Raw genomic sequence first — 22,852 nt, 5'->3', positions numbered from 1 at the left:
TGTTTCACACACACAATGATGTCTACATGGCCCCCCAAGCACACTTCCGAAATGCTGGCTTACAGGTTTCACTGCCACACTTGACATAGTATCATCTGAAATGTGTGAATTATTTAAAGTGGAGGTAAGAGCCACCAATCCGAGTTAATCACCTGGTCTTTTGTTTGTTTTGCAGCATTGGAGCTAAATGAATATGAAAGCATCATTCCAGCTCGCTGTTCGAAGCAAGTGCAGGCTATGGCAAGGCCTACTTGCAGCGGACGTTACCACTGGACCGTTAGCTATCGGCTGGTCACCCGGCATGGTAACACATGTACACACACATGCAGGCAAGCATGCACATGTATTTACATGTGTGTTTGTATCAATTGTATGCCAGTTAAAATTCCGGTTGGTGGCTGGCTCAGCACCCCTCGAGGGTCAATATTAATACCACTTTTTGGATAGTCAACAGAGATTGTCCCGTGGAAAGACTGGCCTTCTACATGAGAATGTGTAATTTGGATCACTGATTTCGCAATCACAATATGAGTGGCCTTTCCAATGGTCTGATGTAGTAATGTGCTCAAGTATAAAATCATATTTTATGGAATACAGGATATGACTTGGGTGCTTAACATGGCATCGGCCCATGCCATTATTAAAATGTATCAAAAACTCCAATGTGTCAACATAATTCAATGAGCATGAACAGTACTCATCTATTTGTGGCCACAAGCCAGTGATGAGAGTTCCACATTCTTATGGTGGTTCACCATTGGAGCCATATGATGATGGTGAGCTTGGTCCACCCCTGATCAGAATTTGAACCTATGAATTTCATGTTGTGGGTTAAGTTCTCAAAAAAAAGTGGCATGTGTCAAAAAGGTTTTTCAATTCCAATCGAAAGCTGTATGTGTGATGTGTGTGCTCTCACTGCCCAGCTGGCTTGGCGTTGGGTGTGAGCAAGCTGTGCCGTGTGACAGCCGAAGGCGCCCACCCGACTCTCTCGGTGCTGAACGTGCGCGGCTCAGGCAGTGCAGCCGGCCTTAGCAAGATGCAACTATGGACCATGATGAACCTGTGGCAGCTCAACTTCTACCTTGACTTGGAGCCACCCTACGAGGATGCACCTGACAGCGGGAGGTAGTGTCTCCTCTCTATACACTGGCACTGATTACATTGCAAAATTAACCTTGCCATTACTTCCTTTTCCAGCCAGTTTTTCATGCTAATAAATCGTCTGAAGTATTTGAGCAGGCCTAAATGAACAGCAAGTTACAACAAGGTGATGTCACATCGCTCGTGATGTCACTCCATGATTAGATGACTGTATGCCAATGAGTAGGACATTAAACATGATATATCATAGTCATGACTGATATATCCATTGACAAGTTCTGACCGACAACAACTTTATCACATTATTGTGCGGAATACCATGTAGAAAAATGTCTACTTGTGGACCAGGCATTAACATGTGTGTGCACCGTGTTACATGTGTGTGCAGGCAGCGTGTTGTCCTGCCCTGCCGCACCCCTCCTCCACTGCAGTTTGACCTGGGATCAGCCTCGGCTGGTGCGGAGCCCTCTGTCATACACTTGCTCCTGCAAAACCCTGGTCTGGTGGAGGCTCACTGGTCAGTGCTCACAATTTTCCTGACTCAGCTAAAGGTGTTCATTGCCTGCAACACGATACGATATGTATGGATTCATAAAAAATTCCAAAAACAATTCTGTCATAAGACGCTGTTAAATAGGGAAGGGGTATTAGGTGGGCAGATTTAGTCGTGGGATGAGATGATCAGGAATTGTATGTAAATGTAAATTTCGCTCTACGCCGTTGCAGTGTTATAAAATGGATGTTAATCACCTGTTAAATAAACATTGTTTCTCTAGCAGGGTATTGGTTGTAGAAGCAGTGACAGTTGAATACATATAGGTGAGGTGTTTATTGCTTGTGGAAATGTATTAACTAATTACAGTGCAGTATATTGTAAATCCCACTTGGCCAAGTGATGGTGTGGTAGGTTATTCAGTATTAACTCACCATTTGGAGGTTGTGAGTTCAAATCCTGGGCAAGGCGTTTCTCAGTCCATTATCCCTTCAGGGTTTATGAAACTTTGTAGGAAGTCATCAGTCATTTCCCATGGAAGACTATGCCCAGATGTAAGAATATAAAGTTTATTCTCTAGGCTCAGGACCACCATTCTATATGAGAACTGCCCAATGCTTATTTGAGTATATGCATAAAACTACGACGTGGCCTAACCAACCAGATAATGGGGATCATAGTATCGGCTACGGAAACCTACATTTTAAATGTAAAAATCATTAAAGGATGCATTATTTAAAGGAACAAAACTATGCGAATAATTTATTTTCGGCTGAGTAAGGGATAGGTGAAGCATGCAAACATTTCAGCAATAAGCACTGCAGAACTTATACTGTCATTTAAAAATAATGCTTGTTTAACACGTAGGCTTTCGCTACCAATATTATTCATAATAAAGGTTTTTGGGTTAGATCGCGTTATTTATAAATGTGTCGTAACCCTCCACCACCCGACACGGCCAATCAGTAAAAAAGTGTCACGTTGACAAAAGACAAATAGTTCACTACTTTAGCCCACCGGTGTGTTGAAGAGTGAATCCACAAGATTTCGGGTGGTGGAGGGTTACGACACATTTATAAATAACGCGATCTAACCCAAAAACCTTTATTATGAATAAAAATAATGCTGTTTATGTCAGAGCAATAGTCTGCAACCATAAGCCTCCCAGTATGGATTGTCTATTATTCCCTCTGTGTCCTGGCAGGGCGGTGGTGTTCCCTAATGAGAACTCCCTGGAATTGGAGGTGTGGGCAGAGCACATGGACTTGGACGCTCGTGAACTCCGCATTGCACGTCTCCAGAGAGACCAGACATTCACTGTGTTCCCTCGCGGAGGCCAACTACAGCCAGGGGCTAAGCAAATTGTCACAGTCACCTACAGGCACGTGACTACTCTTTTTGCCACATGCCTCACACATGCACAAAGATCTCGTGTTTATCTTTTAGACCATAGGAGCAAGTGCTTGTATTAAGCACCTATTCATAATTTTATGGCCATCATACCAACAGACAATTGACGACAAATTTTCGGGCACAGGCTTTTGCGTGGTCAGTCACAGTCCTGAACTCGTCAGCTGTGGATGGCTCCTGTAACAAATGACACTGGAACAGTTGAGGCATCATCTTATCTTCACCACTGATGCAGTTCGTGTTCTAAGCCTGGTCTCAATAGAGCCACATTTTTTTAGGTTTATTTTGCAGCTGCCAACACTGGCGCGGAGGTGGTTCAGGCATCCCTAGATTGCCCGTGATTATTCTTATCCTGGTGGTAGCTGCTGAAATTAGAAACTGCTGACATTGCTTGCAATCATGCGTTCTAGAGTTGGAGCCACGTTGCTCTCTATTGACAAAAGCTATGTAAAGGTAGGTGTCCATGGTCTAGCATGACGTTCTGCATGACTAGCTACCATTCTTCTGATGTCTGGAGAAGCAATGCCAGCCAAGAGCAAATGCACCCCTACCAAAGCCGACAGTACAAAAGCGGATTTCCATGCCACACCTAATATATTTACCCACCAGCCACCACTTCATGACCTTCAACCAAGCATGTATTGGCAGGACCTTTGGTTCAGTGCATCGCTTGCTTGGTCAATCATAAACAATACTTTATATTTTTTCACAACGCCTGCTCATTCTCACTTGTATGCCAATGCACATGCATGTATGTGCACACATTAGCACCAGAGGGCAGCATTTCTCAACTAATACAACTTTTTGAGCAAAATCGTCATTCGCTGGTTGGGTGCAGCTGCAGTTAGAACACTCAACTAATACAACTTTTTGAGCAAAATCGTCATTCGCTGGTTGGGTGCAGCTGCAGTTAGAACACTCAACTAATACAACTTTTTGAGCAAAACCGTCATTTGCTGGTTGGGTGCAGCTGCAGTTAGAACACTCTTTCCAATAATACCAACACCTGCGATTTGCCACGAAGTAACGGTGACATCACTACGGCACCTGCGCCAGACCAGCTGCATTTTGAGGCCACGTGAAGTGTCGAAGGATCGCTGACAGGAGGTCACGAAACAGACCAAGGTGCCATGGGTTGACTGACTTCGATGACTGGAAGATGCATCAGCTGTGCCCGCTACTGTGCCAACTTGCTGCATTTTATCCGCCCAGCTCTCCGCTCGTTGTTGTGAGCATCGCTCCTCTGCTCTCCGTTGTTGTTGGAGGGCAACTGCCTCCAGCACTTTTTCCACACACAATTGGACTGTCATGTGCTCAAATTCCATTCTGGGGTCGAATTATTCCGTTGCTCCCTTTGGCATTGAAAGGATGTTTTGGAGTCAATGGTAATTGTTCTATAGGCAGACTGGTTCCTACGAGGGAGAAGTGGAATTTACATCACTGACTTAGGGTAAACAGATAAGGACTGCCTAATGCTCATTTCAGCTGCTTGATATTTGACTTTTGACTTCACTATTCCTTGAGTAAGAGCTTCTGAGATAACTATGATTTCGCCGATATGTTGACTCCATTTGTTATTTTAATTAAAGCGTTATTTGCGTCCTCTTTAATGTGCAATTATTTAGGCATGAGTTTCCAGCATCAGACTGGCTGATGGTGGTGTTCAGGGTCACTCATGGCAGGAGCATACCTGTAAGTATTAATTAAACTCAATTGTTATTGTGGTCTCACCTGGTTTTTTTCTGCACTCTACCACATTATTTTTCTATGTGTTTTTGTCATATGCTAATATATATTAAAAATAACTTTTGGTTGATTCAAGTATAACTCTAATAAACTTGTATAGACGTATATATTAATACTCTTTGGTTCTTTCGATAAAGTCACGTAGATAGAAAAATAATTTTAAAAATAATAAAAAATCACGACGTAACGATCGCAACACGAGCAATCGTCTTCAGGTGAAAAAATACAGCAGGCGAATTGCTGAGGCAGAAGAAATATAACGGAAGAGCTGCTGCAACAAGAGGTTATATAGGTTTGAGATGGGTGCAACCCAAGGGTAAGTGGGCGGGGCTAGAGATGAAATTTGCATGTAAATGTAAGATCGGAGAGGCTGATATACCTCACGACTACGGTGCTGAAGGGGTGGCCATTGTATTGCTAGAGATATGTCAATCTGTAATTTGCATGTAAATGACTCAGCAGTTCGCCTGCTGTATTTTTTCACCTGAAGACGATTGCTTGTTTTGCGATCGAAACGTTATTTAAAAAAAAATTCTATATATGTGACTTTACCGAAAGAACCAAAGAATATGAATACCTGCAGTCACGAAAGCTTTAAGTCATTATATATTAATTTGAATGTTTCTACCAAACACAAACATATAGTATTGTATATCTACACTTAAAAAAGTATTCCTGGCTATGGTATATGCATAGTGATTACGTTTTAATATAGTGACAACCTTGACATTTTCTATATGACTAAGCTAGCTAAAGCAGTAGCATTTTATGATAAGTCAGGATAAAAAGTCGTCATTTATATCTGAAATTAAATCCACGTATTTTAACTTAGTTATGATGCAATACAAATGGGAATACAACTGTATTTTGAATGAACCTTAAAAAAAACAATATTTGAAACTTTAAAATGAATGATCTAGCTGTAAGGAATGTACTAAACGTGGCTTGATCATGTACTCTGGTTCTATATAGTGCAGTGTGCCAGGCGGTATGGTGCATAACTGTAATCCACTACTATTGAGGCAAGATTTGTAGCTCACATACGTAGTAGATCATCAAATTGATTGTTGACTATTTTGTATGGATTTTTGAGCATTATTATTTTGTCACATGCATTATGCATGGAGTTTCTCTGGGTGCTCCAGATTATTCCCACTAGATATTAGAGATGCATTAAGAAATTAACCAAACGTTGCAATGCAGGACTCACACGAACACCTTTATTGAGACTCCGTGATGCATTATTCGGCAAATAGTGTATTTGTACAATGTAATTTATTGGGAAATGTAAATGTATTCCGAACGATATTTAATTTGATACTGTGTGTACTGCAGCTTAACCTGGTGGGAGTGACAGTTCCTTCTGATCTACACTACATCCATTACCCATCCCACCAGCATACATTGCTGCCTGTGGCTTTGAGATGCCAAACCCCACCCATACAGGTAAGCTCTAGTTACATGAGGGAGCGTATTTATGGAACTCACTCTATGTGCCTCACAGCATAAAGGACCTGTGTCAGATTCTTTCCTGAGGCATCTTTTTGTGTGGTGTTTATATGTTCTCCCCCTCTTTGGCATGGGTTCCCTCTGGGTTATCTGGTTTCCTCCCATCGTGAAAAACACATTGGTGTTGGCCAAACATGCTAATGCAGGACCCTCCTGAAAACGAGATTTTGGACTCATTGTGACTTTCCCGGGTAAATAGTGGTAATTCGGGGCTCTGGACGAATGCAAGTGGCCAGTGATTTAATCGCTTCGCGTTGAATTTAATTACCAAGGAACCATGGCAAGAAAACCACAGTAAGTGGTGTGCTTGAGGCCCTAAGGGGATAGGTGTCTATGGCATCTCGTGCAAAACCCTATATGGCAGATTTGCCCCTTCTAGGAGCCTCCAGAAATTTTGGGCAATAAATATCGCTAGTCGTATGTAATGTCTGAACACTTGCTGGAGAGGCGAAGTTGCCATTCCTACTGCTTGTGTCACTTGTTTTTGTATGTATGTGTGTGTGTCGTTTATGTGCGGAGTGGTAGCGTAGCGGTTAGCGTGCTGCGCGACGAACCCGGCGACTCGAGTTCGATTCCCGCTCATGGCCAACACCAGTGGCGAGTATCTGTACCGGTCCTGGGCCTCCTCTAGGTGGACTAAGCTTAAAATGAGTACCTGGTGCATTGTGTAAACATTGGCAATGTTGGGACAAGTGCTAACAGCGCTTGCCCTAACAGCACTTTTCCCCAACGGTCTTTTAAGGCTATACGGGGGATCTTTGTCTTTGTGTGTGTGTCCGCCAGGTGTTTGACCTGTATAATGGTGGAGCGATGCCCGTGAGCTTCTTGGTGCAGCAGGACTCCCTGCGAGTGGTCTGTGACGAGAGCTACTCGCACAGCGTTCTGGAGTGTCTCACCCCTGAGGGGAACATCGCGCCCGGGGAAACTGCACACACCCTCTGGCTGTTCTCTCCCTTAGAGGCCAAAACATACACGGTGATCTTGACTGTGGTGCTGCTCACACCCTTCACTGCTGTGATGTAACTTGCTGCCATGACAGAAAACATTCAGAAGTCGTGCTGGGCAATTCCCATCATCTCTCACACAGAGTCTTAATCTGATTATAGGAGTTGAATAACGTTTCGAATTTCATGAGTGGAATTGTGGGTATTTTTGGGGAAACTTCCAAACGGCATATTTAGCCGTGATTCCAAGGATTGGTAGTCCACGAATGACCTGTGAAATTCATGTGGATTATTTGGACGAAGGAAATGCAGGAATATATATTTAAATTAATAGAATGACAATATAGGAATTATTAATAGACACCCCGATGATTTTGTGATGAAGATTTTTGGAATTCTATTCCAATAAATGTATTTAATGTTTCAACGATCCTTTAGTAAATCCACTTAGAATACGCTTGCTATTCCAACAGTTCCATAATCTCAGAGATTTATATTCGAGACACGTTAGCCTCGTTTTGATCAATTTCAAGTGAATGGAGATTTTAACATGAGAATTACCCATAGGAGAATCAACATATTTACAGGAATTTCCCTGGTATCATTTAAGAATGAAAGAAGTTCAATGTTTAAGAGGCAATAACAGCCAATGCCAATAATATCATGCACATACTGTTAACACCAGACCTCCAAGGTCTGCTCTTAAAAGAATCCCACCATCTGGCTGAAGGTTTTCCTCTTGGTTATTGACCACTGCATACTATTCCAATTGCACCTTATCCCTTACCTCCCCCTTTTCCTGGTGCCCAACAGCATTGCATGCCTTAAAAAACAGCTTCCAACTTTATCATTAATTAGCCTGTTTTTACTCAAAGACCATAGGTTTTATGTCAATGTGGCTAAAGAAGCCTGTTCAAGTAAGATATCTACTGAAGCAATTATGTTAATTCATCTTATGGTGGTGGTTTCTGACACAAGGTGATGCATTGATGTGATTACAAGACATCTCTCTGATTACATTTTATAAATATCACAATCGAAATATGATAATCAACAAAACTTCCAAATAAAAGTTATTACAAATAGTGTAAGAGGAATTACACCAAAGTGTTCCATATTATTTAGAGTAGAGGTCATAGGCTCTCGCTGGGTCCTGATTGTGATGCGCCTGCCCCATCATGCAGGTGGACGTGCCGATACACGTCCTGCATGGAGAGTCGTCACTGGTCACATTCCGCGGTGTGGGATTTGACGAGCAGCAGACGGACAACACTCACCTAAACTGGGTGCACTCGTTGACCCAGCTGCTACCATCTGCTGCACCCTTCCCACACTTACCCTTACAGGTCCGTACAATGACCAGCACAGCAGCGGAGAGTGTAGAGATGCATGGCAGATTACGGCTCAGCAGAGGATGAAATTGCCCCCAAGATTGTGGCATGATAGGGCATAGTACAGAAGTACCAAACCTGGAGTTTGTCGCTATTATTTTGTGAAAAATTCAGCCTAAGGGCTCCAAAAAGACTGCATCTGTAAGACAACACCTTTTTACTCCCCACTACTGGTCTGGCTTTAACCAGCGTTGAAGTTTGAAATTATTTTTTATATTGGTTAAGGGGTTTAGAACCCCAGTTATAAAACTTGCTATATAAAGATGACCATAGTGAGGCTTGCAAGCTTTATAATCTTACACGGTGAAAATAGAAATAGCTCTTAAGACTGTAAAGATTTGAACAATATACAGCAAGTACCATACTGATAATAATTATTATTATAATTATTATCAGTATGGTGCTAGCTGTATACATATATGTATTTCTATAAAATGCAGTGACAAAATGCTGTAGTAAAACATGGTACATTGAAATATGGTACGGCTCAGTAAATAACAGCCGTTTATTCGTGCTATCAGACACGGTGCATACTTTATACAATTAATGTGCACCACGTGTTCCAGTTACTTTGTAATTTAACCCATTTATAATTCAACAGTACCATTAAATAGCTTGCAGTAAGACAAAAGGTTTCCTTTCAGTAGTGTTAAAGTAGTTATTGATTTTTGCTTTTATTTTTATGCTTAGCAATCCATTCCATGTAGCAATCTGTCATGGGTAGTGAATGCAACTCTTGTTGGTCGTATGCCTATTAATCCCTTTTTGTAATTGCGAATTGAAAGCATCATTTGAAAATACACTATCCATTGATATTTTGTTTATTTCATCCATTTAATGTGGTGAAACTGAATACTTGCAGGACTAGCACATGAAATGCATGTCGTGGAGGCTGCCTTGAAACATTTATCCTACTACTCTTAGAATTATCAATACATTGGAACAGCGTTTAAGTTGGAAATGTCCTATAAACTTAAATGTCATTTGGCTAAGTAGCATTTTGATCAGATTGGTGAACTCACAATTGGAAGGTTGCAAGTTGAAAACCCATTGAGGGATCAAATCAGCCGATCGTCCCATCGGGTTCAATAAGTGAGTAGGGGCCATCCATAAATGATGTCACGTACCTATGGGGGGGGGGGGTCAGACATTTGTGACAATGTGTGACGAGGGGGGGGGGTTTGAGAAATGTGACGTCACGTAAAAATGCGCAACTTTAAATAATATAGAATTGTTATAACAACACTAATTGTTATAACAACACTCCTACAACATCACAGTTGTAACGTAACACTAATTGTTATAACAACACTCCTACAACATCAGAGTGCAGCGCCACATTAAATACGCACTACAATGACAATAGTTTAAAGCGATTTGAAGCATGTTTTATTTTCAAAATGGAAATATGGTTTGGGGGGGGGGGGCAGAGCTTTGTGACGTCATATATGAGGGGGGGGGTCTGACTTTTTGTGACGCCGTGTGACGAGGTGGGGGGGGGGGGGTGGTAATAAATCGTCCAAAAATCGCGTGACATCATTTATGGATGGCCCCGTACCACTTTGTGCAAATTCCACAGTTGTCGTCCCTTTAAGAGCTATGCCTCCACCATCGCAATTAGGAATGTCCTCCATTAGTTTAGGACTACAAAAGGAGATTAATGTTACAGGGTATACAAACAGCTAGTTGGAGTAGGAGTCCTCTAAAATTGACTTCAAATTCAATTCAGAGGATAGTACAGGTTTGGCGTTATTTCATATGGTTAACCAGTGTGATCACCAGTGGTTATATGTTAATGTCGAGATTATTGAGCCATTTGACGGCTGCCGGGGAAGTGTTGGTGATGTTTGTGCCATTGCCCTTGAATGGTCTAAGAGGGCAGTGTCGGACAATGTGGTCCATAGTTTGTCTTTGGTGTTCACAGTTGTAACGTGAATTCTCTGTCATTTTCCACCGATGTAGGTGGCCCCATCTTCCATGACATATATAACTCGGTTTATTTCTATGGTTGTCACTTTTGATGCTGGCTTTATAAGTTTTGAGCTTCAACATTTTATCATAAAAAAATATTAATTCCTCAGTATGTATGAGCCATAGGGAGTAATATTGAATTCTACAAATCCTAAATGTGTCTTAGTCTGGTGATCTGTGTACTATTTTATAATTTGGTGTATTATATATATGCGCCCTGAGAACGATTGAGCGCTTTATACATGTAAATTGTTATATAAATTATTAGATTTCATAAAGTGATGTGGGCAGTAATCACATATATCCGTCTACTCATTTTTTTTATATAGACTATTAATATGAAACTATAATGAAAATAAAACCATGACAATTGTATGTGTCAGACATCGTGGTGTTATGGGAGTTGTGATGTGTTTCAGTCATTTGACTTTCTGGCAACAGACAAAACCTATTTAATTTCTTCTTGATTGATACCCACCTAGTATTGGAGCAATACATTTCGTCGCGATAGGTATTGGTGTCAATGTATCACAGTATTAATCGCAATTTAATTTTGAGATTGCTCGTGTTCCTGAACACATCATAGCCCAATGCAGCCACAAGTCATTTGTCCATAGAGACGACATACATGTGTGACGTAATTACACTGAGTGACATCACAGTACCGCTTTGTGCCATTATATCTGTGTCTCGTGCAGCTGTCACACCTGTCTGTGGAGCAGCTTAGCTTTGGGGAGCTGCCTGTGTACAGCAAGTCCACCCGAATTGTATTCCTGAGCAATACATGCAAGGATAGGGCAGTGTTCTTCATCTGGCGTAATCCTGCACACGTGGACACTGAGGTGAGGCATATATATGGTCGCCCAGACAGATTGACACATGTACTTTGGCAGGATAGTTCGTGAGAGGGACAAACCAAAGCAACAAGGAGATAGTCATTATCACATTGCACTATGAACCCAACGACCTGAGTTGAATGACATTATTGTACATATTTAGTAAATACAACTACTGTACAGTCATGTCAAGTTTGACAAGCAAATTAAAATCAAATACAATAAATCCTAATCGTATACAGTACGTCTCGAGTGATTATAGGTACACATCAGAACATAATTTCTTTGTTATAATTATCTGCAGTTTATCGCTGAATACCTAATTTCGGTACACTGAAGAAAAGGGGTGATTATTCATCACACAATGAGAACATTTAAGCTCAGTCAACTTTTAATCTTGTTCATAATTATTTCTTGCTTCAGAAATAATTTATAAATTGTATTCTTTGTTTGCTGTGCCAGAACACCAGCCTGGTATTATCAAGTGAAAGTTAGATTAGTGTCTGAGTATTCAAATATTGAGTGGTGCTCATCTCTGTTGATGGTCCACAGCTATTGGTGGAAAGTCTACATTCTAATGGCAGGGATAATTTTTCTACAGGACACCTATTAACTTTCACGAAATTGGTACTTTCATCAAAGGATCATGGACTGAGTCAATCCCCACCCAGGTTGTAAACTCAACCTTCTGATTGTGAGCCAAGTGCTCTACCCACAGTCTCACATGGTTAGATATGCATATTGTACTAAACAAATAAACAATCATTGTAACAATGTATACATTCGCCATTTAGTATGTATTAAATTATCCTAAGAATAATCAAAATGCTGTTTGAAAAAAAAAACATGAACAGGATAGGGTAATTCTAGATTTGAAGCTTTCGTGACTGCAAGAATTCATACTCTTTGGTTTTATTCGGTTAAGTCACGTAGGTAAAAAAAAACAAATTAAAATTAAATAAAAGAAAAAAAAGAAAACACGACGTTTTGGAGGCAACACAAGCTTCCGTCTTCAGGTGTAAACAGTCACAGCAGCGATTTTTTGCTGTGACTGTTTCCACCTGAAGACGGAAGCTTGTGTTGCCTCCGAAACGTCGTGTTTACATTTTTTCTTTTATTTAATTTTAATTTGTGTTTTACCTACGTGACTTAACCGAATAAAACCAAAGAGTAGGATAGGGCAATTCATTTTCTAGAGATGTGGAAGGAGATGCTGCATGCTGCCAACGCTCTGAAAATAGGATGGCAACGAGAGGGTGAGTGCCTCTGTGCATGTCAACAAGCGTGGTATGTCTGTCGCTCAGCAGGTGCTGAACTTAGATCCCAAGGAAGGGATGCTGCACCCAGGTGGAAGTGTGCTCTGCAAGCTCACTCTCAGAGCCCTTGGTCAACCTATTTTATATGATCTCGACCTTGTATGCGAGGTACGGTCGTGCCCTAATTGTACACTTTGGTTTCTTCTCACAGTGGCTTACAAAGTAAACAAGGGCAAGGTAGAATTGTTTGTGACGTAGCCAAAGCTCATTGCCTTGATGATTAGGACTTAAAGGAATAAGAGCATTGCCAATATGGGATTTGGATCAATGGTGCTTTCTGATTCTGAGCAATTAGGTAGCTCTCATCTCCAATGGAGGCCATGGCAGGAGCCATTCACTCTGTGGGATACGGCTGTTTACGTCTTACAAAATGGTACTTATTTTATTAATATCTCATAGATGATTGCATGAGTTGACCGTAGATTCGATGAGAACTCGCAACATTCTGATTGTGGGATGAGCACTTAAATATACCTCCAGGCCAGCGACTCAGATTAAAATGTGTACTTGCAGCAGCATGTCAACATATATAGAAGCAGTTCAGCCTTATATGCATGTTGACCTTAATAAGTGCCCACTACGAGCACTTGCTTCGACAGTGTGCGAGGCTAAATATGTGTTTTGTGGGATCAGGTAATTGACATGATGGAGTTCCAGGCATTTACATCACAACAGGCTGAGAGGGACGCTGAGCATAAGCGGCAGGAGGTCGAGTTTACCATTACTGAGCACGACCTTCTTCAACATCCAACATCCACAGCCTCCCAGGTGACATCATTGTAACACATTTATGAGTAAAATATATTCATAAATGACCTTGAGAGTTAATATAAATGGTCACACCTCATGGTTTAGCATCGTAAACAGAAAATGTGAACAGTGACTGATAAGGGAAATGGTCATACTTGGCAACGTGGGAATGGATGCACTCTTATGAGTGGAGCACACCAACGAGAGCAACACGCAAAACTGGGTACAAAGATCACACAGCCATTATGCATTTTGCAAAAAACCATCAGCAGTTCCTGAAGAACTGCATCATGCTCCACGTGTGTTCGGTCACAATCTGTTATTTGGTCTATAGACTTGGCCAAATAACAGACGTTATATACCTTTGTATATGTAGTTGGTTGTCAGGATGTTTACGTCCACTTTATAACCTATTTTCTTTTAAAATAAATTTCTATACTGAGTGACAGCAATGAGAATTCAACCATTGGGGCATAATAGCTCAATTGTAAACCTAATAACCACTTTAATATCCAGCCTATCGTGAGATTGATATGAAATACATATATAGTCTAGTGTAAATACATATATAGTCGAGTGTAGTGCGTCACACGTTTATTTAAATGTTGTTGACAGGCTCCAGAGAAGTTGGCAAACCATCAATCACCAGTGTTGAGTGGCTCCAGTAAGCATCTGAACAAGTACAAGGTTTGTACGGAAACTACATGTTGTGTTATAGCATCAATTTATCTCAGTTTGTTAACACTAATTAATGGCATTGCCCAAACATCTCAATATAACAACCTCATGAAAAAAGTTTCAAGATTGTGAGGATTTTATGGATAATTAACTGACATTACTGTATAACATACCAACACAAAGTGATTATGAAAGACTGAACGACGACATCCACGCACACAGTTGCTAAACCATTAGTTTGAATACTCCGAGGTGTAGTGTCCTATGTTGCAGAAGTGTTCTTGAATGACTGCTTTGGCTGTGCTTAATCTCCTCTTGCAGGCACTGCCTCCAATTGGTGCAGAGGAGAACGGGGAGAACTCAAGCACCAGGAGCCAGCGGCGTCAGAGGAGAAGCTATCGGAAGGAGCGCGAGGAAATTACCCAGCCAGAGCTTCCCAAGCCCCAGCTTTTACACCTGGGTGTGTCGATCCAGACCCACTCGATCCAATCCTTCGAAGCACAATTCTCACAGCTCATGCCTGCTGTACACATATCGAGGTAGGTTCTCTCAATTTGATATCAACAGGAAATTGTACAAACTACATGTAATTGATATTCCTGTAACAAATCAATCACCGGATTTTTTTATTTATTTGTGTGCGATGAATTGTCACAATTTGGGGTTGTGATGTGATCCAATACTATTGATTATTTTTTAAACATTGTAATGAATACTGTATCATCTCGTAAATGCAAGGGTTAACAGGAACCCATTACAATAACCACATAGGAATCAAAATACTATATTCTCACATGCACTATGATTTTGTTTATCATAAGTGTAACAATCAGTATCAATCAATTAATCGATGCATCATTACACCCCTAAAAATCCCATCTGTGCATTACTAACTAGATTACAATATTATAAATGGTACAAATGAGATTAAAACAACAATCGAGACAGACAGTACAAATCACAGGGACAATACACATAAGATGGATAGTACAAATGAGACAGAAATATGAGGCATACAATGCCAATGAGACATGCTAAATGAGGCAACAAATACAAAGGAAACAAAAGAGGTTTCAATCTCAACCCTTATTAGTGGGAATGCACTGAATTGTTGGGGTTTGAAAAGCTACATAAATAATATGAATGGTACTATTTTTAATCACAATTGATTTTTTCCTGTGTTTTTCATGGGTATGTTGATGAGTTTAATATGAACTACATTCATATATGAAAATCTGGAAATGTTAAATACAGGCAAAATGGGATCTGCTTAACTTTAAAGCACATGAGAAGTGACCAACACATGCATTTCCTTTTTATCTCTGTCCTGTGTTTATTTTTTGTCAGGATTTCTGACAGTAGTGGTTGCTTGCGCCATCCTGCAGCCAAAGACGAGGGTTGTCACATGAAGGATGGAGCAAAATGCCACATAAACGATGACGTGCGTGCCTTCAGCCCCCTTACAGATGAGCAGAGAGAGCTTCTGCCTCAAGTGCTGTCCAACCTGCTCAAGTAAGGGCCAGAGAAAATGTTTTTAGTGTACAGCAAAAACTCATTTTTAAAAATTTACGTTTACACAATAGAGTACTGTACACAATTGTAAATATACCTTAGGTTACAGGAAATATTTAAAGTAATCCCTGAATTTACATGGCAAGTTTAATCATAAAACTGTCTTTGTATCATGGCATTCTGCTAATTGCACGACTATAATATAATTGGGATTAAAACATTTAAAAATGTATCCACTGAGATGTATGTGTTCCTAACTTGTTGCTTGTCTGCCACTGGGATTACTACAGAAGCTTGATGGATGATAAGAGCTTCCACCAGGCTCTGGCACATCTGGAGAAGGAGCCAGTGCCATTCTACAGACAGTTCAGCATCAGGGATGAGACACAACAGCAGATTGCTCAGGAACACACAGACGTCTCCAGTGAAGAAAACATAAGCGGGATGGATGCGACTGAGATCCGTCCTCCCAGCGCTAACCCTGAGCTGACAGCATCTGCACCGGTCGTTAAGAATTGCAACATCACCAGTTTTCCCGATTAATGTTTTAAATGGCAAACGTGACTTTGTGCTAGTTTACTACTATTTTCAATACTCAACATAACTATGCAATATAACTTAGTGTCATTAAGAGTGCATAGTCTGTTTATAAATGATCGTGATCAAATAAGTACATATAAAAAGTGGTGGATCTAAAAAAATGTTTGATTTGTAATGTTTTGTTTCATATATAAACATTTGTTCAAACTTAATTTAGTTTAGTTAAGGCATTTTATAGGTGTAAGGGGGCATGCATACTCTTGTGCCTCCCACAAATTCAGAGGGTGAGTGTGTGTATTGCTGATGTTTACAGAATGATAACAACTGGAACAAATATGAGATGGAGAGCAATGTATTTGTAAGAAGGGAGAAGATTACACTGCAGCAGCCATATGAAAAGGAGGTCTTGTGGAAGGATCAACTAAAAAGGTGAGGAGATACTTCCCCTCTGTAGAAATTATTCAACCAGTACCTTGTATTTAGAAACCAATTCAGTATCACAAGAGATAGCGTTATGCATTTTACAGTTGAGGTCGCTTTAATAGTAATTGTAAGCATATTAGGTTTTCCATGTGACTGCTATTTGGATAGTTTGTTTTTTGCAAGGACTTGGGCTTTGGAAAATCATATTTTATCAGGTCCTCATAATTTCCAGAGGGCTGTTCTGTGTATAACAACCCAGTGTTGAAACTAGGCATGTTTGCCATTTGCCTTACCCTCAGCATTGCTCTCCTCAGCATAATGGATATTTTAAACTAACATAACCTCACTCTGCTGTCCCCATTTGATTGAGACCAGCAGGGTGAGGTAAGGTTGACGCCATTTATCTTTTGACTGCAGGAGCCAGTGCTGTTAGTGGAAAGCTATTAAGGTCTGGTCAACACCTTGGCAACTGCCTTTGTCACCCAAAATACAAATTGCATAATATATTAATGATAAATTTTTACTTAAAGCTTTCATAACTGCAGGAATTCATATTCTTGAGTCTTTCGGTAAAGTCACATAGATAGGTTGAAAGAAAATAACAAAAAATTACCAAAAACTACGACGTTTTGATCGCAACACAAGCGGTCGGCTTCAGGAAAAGGGGGGTTAGCTTTTAAGGCAAACTGTTTATAAGGGTTTGAAATTAGCATGGCCCAAATGTCAGCAGCCAATGATAATGTAAGTGGTGGGCAGCCAACCCGACGGTGGTTGGTTTTCCACCAATCAAAGGGCTGCCAGGTTGATTGGTGGAAAACCAACCACTGTCAGGTTGACTGCCCACCACTTACATTATCATTGGCCGCTGACATTTGGGCTACGCTCATTTCAAACCCTTATAAACAGTTTGCCTTGGAAGCTAACCCCCTTTTTCCTGAAGACGACTGCTTGTGTTGTGATCGAAACATCATAGTTTTTTTGTTATTTTCTTTGAACCTATCTACGTGACTTTACCGAAAGACCCAAAAATATATATTAATGCTAAGGCCAAGTCATCATCGGGGGGCCCAGGCCATAACTGTTGTGTGTAAACAGGAATTAAACTTCGGCTACCTTGACCATATCAGAGCATGAAATACTGCGACAACACACATCTCACCACATATCTATTGTAAGCACATCCTCACTGACCTAAGGCAAAACTGTAGTTGGAAGGTATTTGAATAGATATTTTGATTCGTGCAAATTTTAGGGGGTACAGTGCACATAATATCCTTATGACCCACATGCTATATCCAGTTCAGTAGGGGTGGCACTTATTGTCCTTTCAATAGAAAATACAGTATTGGGATTTGAATGGCAGTGGTAAGAGATTAGTTCTGCCCTACAAATTGTCTGAACAGTTTGACACTTTGGTATATGCATTGCAGCCTTGCCCCTGGTGTATTCGTTGGGTGGGTATGTGTCTGGACTTTTGGTGATGTGCTATAGATTGCCAGAGTTGAGTAACCTGTTGGAGTTAGTCCTGGAGAACACCCTTGCCAACATCGTGACGGAGGCGAGCAATGGAGAGGTGATACTCACCTCACACCCACGATTCATTGCCCTGCCGCCACCACCCCCACCTGCCTTGCCCAGGTGAGCAGCCGTTGTATGAAAACTATCATTTTTACTGGGGGAATTGGATAGTGGACCCAGGTCAAACATTTCACTTGGTTTTTAATTATATATTTCTCGAGTCCAGAATATTATTTGATATGATAACCATTGCTGAATGCCAGCTTAGTGATACTTAGAAATAAAATAATATGCATTGTGTAGTGTGCTAATGTGATATCCAGCCAGGTGGCAATATGGTTAAAGTACCTGACTCATTGTCAGAATCTTGGGAAGTTAACAGTGGTTGTCAAATTGAGAAATTGGTCCCTACAATAGGAATTTGGAATATCATCATGTGAGGGCAATCAATGGAGATAATCACTACCCAGTACTTGAGTATAGAGACACTTGGAGGTTTTGAAAGTAAATATGTATATATGTGAGGAATAAAAACGGAAACCTGACCATTAATGAGCTCACCGCTATGGCTTCCATTAATTGTTCAACATCACTAACTGCCCGCAGCCTCTGCCAGCACATGATTTTGGCATCGACCGAGCGGCACACACAGACTCCACGAAGCGGCACAGGGGCCTCCCTCTCTTCCAAGGAGCTCCTGAGCATCAGCCCAGCTGGCAGCAAGCTCACGCAGCACAGCCTCAACGCAGCCGACTAGGGCAGCTGTGCTGTCCAGAGGGGAGTGGTGCGGCCGAAAAAACACAGAGCTGGCTGCTTACCAGGCGTGTCTGTATTCACAGACATGCTTTAGTGCCGGTGTACTTACTTGTGTGTACCACAATGGCCAAAGGAGCAGCTCAAGTTAAAGTGTCCCCTTGCCTGGATGAGGAGGGGGAGACATCAGTTCAAATGAGCAGGGAGACACAAGTTATTCTATTTGGAGTTGGCTCAGTCCACCATTTATTGGGGGTTAACATAATTAGTACATATTTGTGGATTCAACAGTGGTCATTTTGATTTAGCACCATGAGCACAGAGCTACGACTGGAGATGAACACTTCCCAGTTGTTCGTTTGAGTAAGGAGACACTTCTACTTTGACTACTGATTTGTGGCTTTATTCCCATATCAATACTTGATATTGCATTGAGTGGTTGACCTGTAACAGTACTTGTCATTTGATGACATTCAAGCAGCTTGTTCTTAATGGCAAGAATTAAATATCTTACCTATATAGCACATGAGTGTCATGTGAGTTTACCATATCCTGGTTGAAATGTAATTAAAAAATAGTTAACTTATGTAGCAAATATAGAAGAATACATTTTGCAAACCAATTCATTAGTTAGAGTTGTTGATTTTGTCATTGTTGTGAAATATTTTGCAATAAATTTTTGGAGATTTATACGAGAAAAAGAAGAAAAACGTGATTATTCATACATTTTTTTGTGATTGTGAATATAGTACTATTAAAAATGTTGTTTAACTTACGATTACCCCTCGACCACCCAAACTCACAATACTTGTCCTTATGAGGTCATATGGACAACACAGGGATCTTCATGTGAATGTGTTATAAATAATCTCCAACTCGTAACATCATTGTGATTGAGAGTAACCACACATAGTACGACAGTGTTTATAAAAAGAAGACTTGAGTCTCAGCTTTCCTGGATAAATAACATCATTAGCAGCAGACAGCATTGGCAGAAACAGAATCATATAATGCAGCAGCAGCAGTAGCATCAGTGATGCACACCTGTGGTCCAGTGAATTGGAGGCAAGGGTTGGTGAATCACGCAGAGATGCGCAACTCCCGAACCCATTGGGCTCGAGGTGTCCAGATAGCAGTACAGCAAGTCGGTTCGTGTACCCTTCCGTGTAGAGCTTTGAGTGTCATCTTGTATTGTTGATTTTTCCCACAGCCACAAACACACATGCCTGGAAAAATAATTGACAATATTGAAGCACTTATACAAGTACATTTATTTTATCATTGATTCAATGTAAGGTGTTGTATTATTTAATGAAATAATTACATACTAATTTATTAAATAATACAGATATTTCACTCGCATATTTTAATAGTTCAGTAAAAAAAAATCATAAACGATTCAAATACTTTCTAATATAAATAGTTCAGATGAATGTGGCATTTATTGGCTTCGGTCAGAACGTTCCAAAGAAGCTGTAAGGGGTCACGTTACCTCTAAACGGTGTTTACTGGTGTCATACTTATTACATATGGATCGTAACATTCATGCCAAGTGTGCCTACATGACAATTGTGTACTCTCGTCTGTATCTCGGTGTTCCAAATATAAAATGGGCAGCACTCATCTCCTTTGGCAGTGCTAACAATTGCGATTGGGGGGGGGGCATTCCCCCCATATCAATACAATCTTTATTTTACATGCCAATATCGTCCTCAATAAAAATGAGCATCGGTGCACATTACAACGGGAACGGTAGAGGGGGCATAGAGCAACAGGAATGAAAAGAGAAACTTGTCACGCCCTGAGCGGCTAACACCGACTGAGCAAGGTAAAGTGCAACCGTGCGCAACGAATAGCATAAGGTAAGAAATGTAGTAAATACAAATACATAAAATATGAAATTCTCTTGACATTTTCCAAAGTGGTACTCAACTATTTTTCAGCTTATTTATTTTGGTATAGCCCTGTGAGCCATTCGGCTCTTGAATCGGGTGCAGCCACAACAAACAAAAAAACACGAACAAGAAAAACATCTTAAAGTGACTATGTGACTGCAAACAGAAAATCCATGAAAAAACAACAAAATATTCCTGAAAAAAGCACCGTACACAACGCTGTGTGCAAAAAATCCCAGTGGAATGCAAGTCAACAACAACCACAAGAAAACTTAGATTAAGGCCATCAGTCTAACTCCGTACTACAACAAAACAAACATGTCCAAACCAAACAACGTTTTCGAAATAAAAAAATAAAGCCATAATTGCAACGTAACAGTGATCACAGGGATTGTGACCGAATTTTTACAATAAACTACATAAATAACATGTAACATCAAACCCTAGAGCCATAGCTGGCTGCATGAGTCACTCCACAACAACAGGAGCATCAGTCGGAGTATCACATTTTTCAATGCACCTTTAAGATCAGCACACTAAATCGAAATACAGATAATACTTTGCAGCGGTCATCCGGAGCGAAACATTTGATTTGATTTTAGGCCACTGAATAGCAGTGGCAGCTAGGGGTGTACAACTCCTCTAGAGCAGTTTTGAGTGAAGATCTCATAGATAGTGATTCAAGTTGCAGTTTATTGGCAATAGCATTCCAGACCCTGGGGGCATCAATAGCAAAGGCCCTTCCTCCGGTTTTTGTACGGCAATAGAAAATGTGAAGCTGGTAAATGAGCGAAGACCTGAGGTCAAATTTGTTCTTTGAAATAGAGAGGAGGTCCAGCAGGTAGTCTGCGGATTTTTTGTAAGTACAGTGTGAATAAATAAGATCTGGTGCACAATCCGTCGAACATTAAGAGATGTTAAGTTTGACCCAATGTAGAGATCACAGTGGTGAGTGCAGCCACAACAAACAAAAAAACACGAACAAGAAAAACATCTTAAAGTGACTATGTGACTGCAAACAGAAAATCCATGAAAAAACAACAAAATATTCCTGAAAAAAGCACCGTACACCAACGCTGTGTGCAAAAAATCCCAGTGGAATGCAAGTCAACAACAACCACAAGAAAACTTAGATTAAGGCCATCAGTCTAACTCCGTACTACAACAAAACAAACATGTCCAAACCAAACAACGTTTTCGAAATAAAAAAATAAAGCCATAATTGCAACGTAACAGTGATCACAGGGATTGTGACCGAATTTTTACAATAAACTACATAAATAACATGTAACATCAAACCCTAGAGCCATAGCTGGCTGCATGAGTCACTCCACAACAACAGGAGCATCAGTCGGAGTATCACATTTTTCAATGCACCTTTAAGATCACACTAAATCGAAATACAGATAATACTTTGCAGCGGTCATCCGGAGCGAAACATTTGATTTGATTTTAGGCCACTGAATAGCAGTGGCAGCTAGGGGTGTACAACTCCTCTAGAGCAGTTTTGAGTGAAGATCTCATAGATAGTGATTCAAGTTGCAGTTTATTGGCAATAGCATTCCAGACCCTGGGGGCATCAATAGCAAAGGCCCTTCCTCCGGTTTTTGTACGGCAATAGGGAATGTGAAGCTGGTAAATGAGCGAAGACCTGAGGTCAAATTTGTTCTTTGAAATAGAGAGGAGATCCAGCAGGTAGTCTGCGGATTTTTTTGTAAGTACATTGTGAATAAATAAGATCTGGTGCACAATCCGTCGAACATTAAGAGATGTTAAGTTTGACCCAATGTAGAGATCACAGTGGTGAGTCCTATATGGGCAGTTCAATGTAAATATTAAGGCTGATTTATACACGATGTCACAGTAGTCAAGTAGAGGCAGCATGGTAGCTTTTATCAATTCCAAACGGAACATTGGGGGGAAGCAGTGCTTGTGTCGATACAGAAACCCAATTTGTATTTTTGTCTTTTTACCAATATAATCAATGTGATCTTCAAAATTCAGTTTTGAATCCAGGATGACCCCAAGATACTTATAGATATTGACTTGCTCTATTTGATAATTAT

At 40.6% G+C, this 22,852-nt stretch overlaps 1 protein-coding gene across 5 annotated transcripts in view; it reads left to right on the top strand.

The window, feature by feature from the left end:
* CFAP65 (cilia and flagella associated protein 65) overlaps positions 1–19,666 on the top strand; it is a 37,738-nt gene extending 18,072 nt beyond the window's left edge. For 3 of the 5 annotated variants that reach the window (XM_076071116.1, XM_032959996.2, XM_032960005.2), the window contains exons 17-34: positions 176–304; positions 924–1,125; positions 1,490–1,618; positions 2,799–2,975; positions 4,630–4,696; positions 6,086–6,196; positions 7,043–7,234; positions 8,388–8,549; positions 11,264–11,407; positions 12,706–12,825; positions 13,351–13,485; positions 14,083–14,154; positions 14,467–14,684; positions 15,493–15,657; positions 15,948–16,164; positions 16,511–16,626; positions 18,112–18,258; positions 18,745–19,666. In XM_076071116.1, the coding sequence (XP_075927231.1) occupies positions 176–304; positions 924–1,125; positions 1,490–1,618; positions 2,799–2,975; positions 4,630–4,696; positions 6,086–6,196; positions 7,043–7,234; positions 8,388–8,549; positions 11,264–11,407; positions 12,706–12,825; positions 13,351–13,485; positions 14,083–14,154; positions 14,467–14,684; positions 15,493–15,657; positions 15,948–16,164; positions 16,511–16,626; positions 18,112–18,258; positions 18,745–18,895 (2,654 nt within the window). In that variant the 3' untranslated portion in view covers positions 18,896–19,666. The remainder of the gene's footprint in view (positions 1–175; positions 305–923; positions 1,126–1,489; positions 1,619–2,798; positions 2,976–4,629; positions 4,697–6,085; positions 6,197–7,042; positions 7,235–8,387; positions 8,550–11,263; positions 11,408–12,705; positions 12,826–13,350; positions 13,486–14,082; positions 14,155–14,466; positions 14,685–15,492; positions 15,658–15,947; positions 16,165–16,510; positions 16,627–18,111; positions 18,259–18,744) is intronic. The other 2 variants (XM_076071122.1, XM_076071127.1) reach the window with 2 other exon arrangements.
* The last annotated feature ends 3,186 nt before the right edge of the window (positions 19,667–22,852 follow it).

The sequence above is a fragment of the Petromyzon marinus genome, chromosome 2, assembly GCF_048934315.1.
Source record: "Petromyzon marinus isolate PM22_M1 ecotype Great Lakes invasive population chromosome 2, UKy_Petmar_22M1.pri1.0, whole genome shotgun sequence".
NCBI classification, from domain to species: Eukaryota; Metazoa; Chordata; class Hyperoartia; order Petromyzontiformes; family Petromyzontidae; genus Petromyzon; species Petromyzon marinus.
Note: the sequence above shows the minus strand (reverse complement) of the source record. Positions and strands in the feature narration are given on the sequence as shown.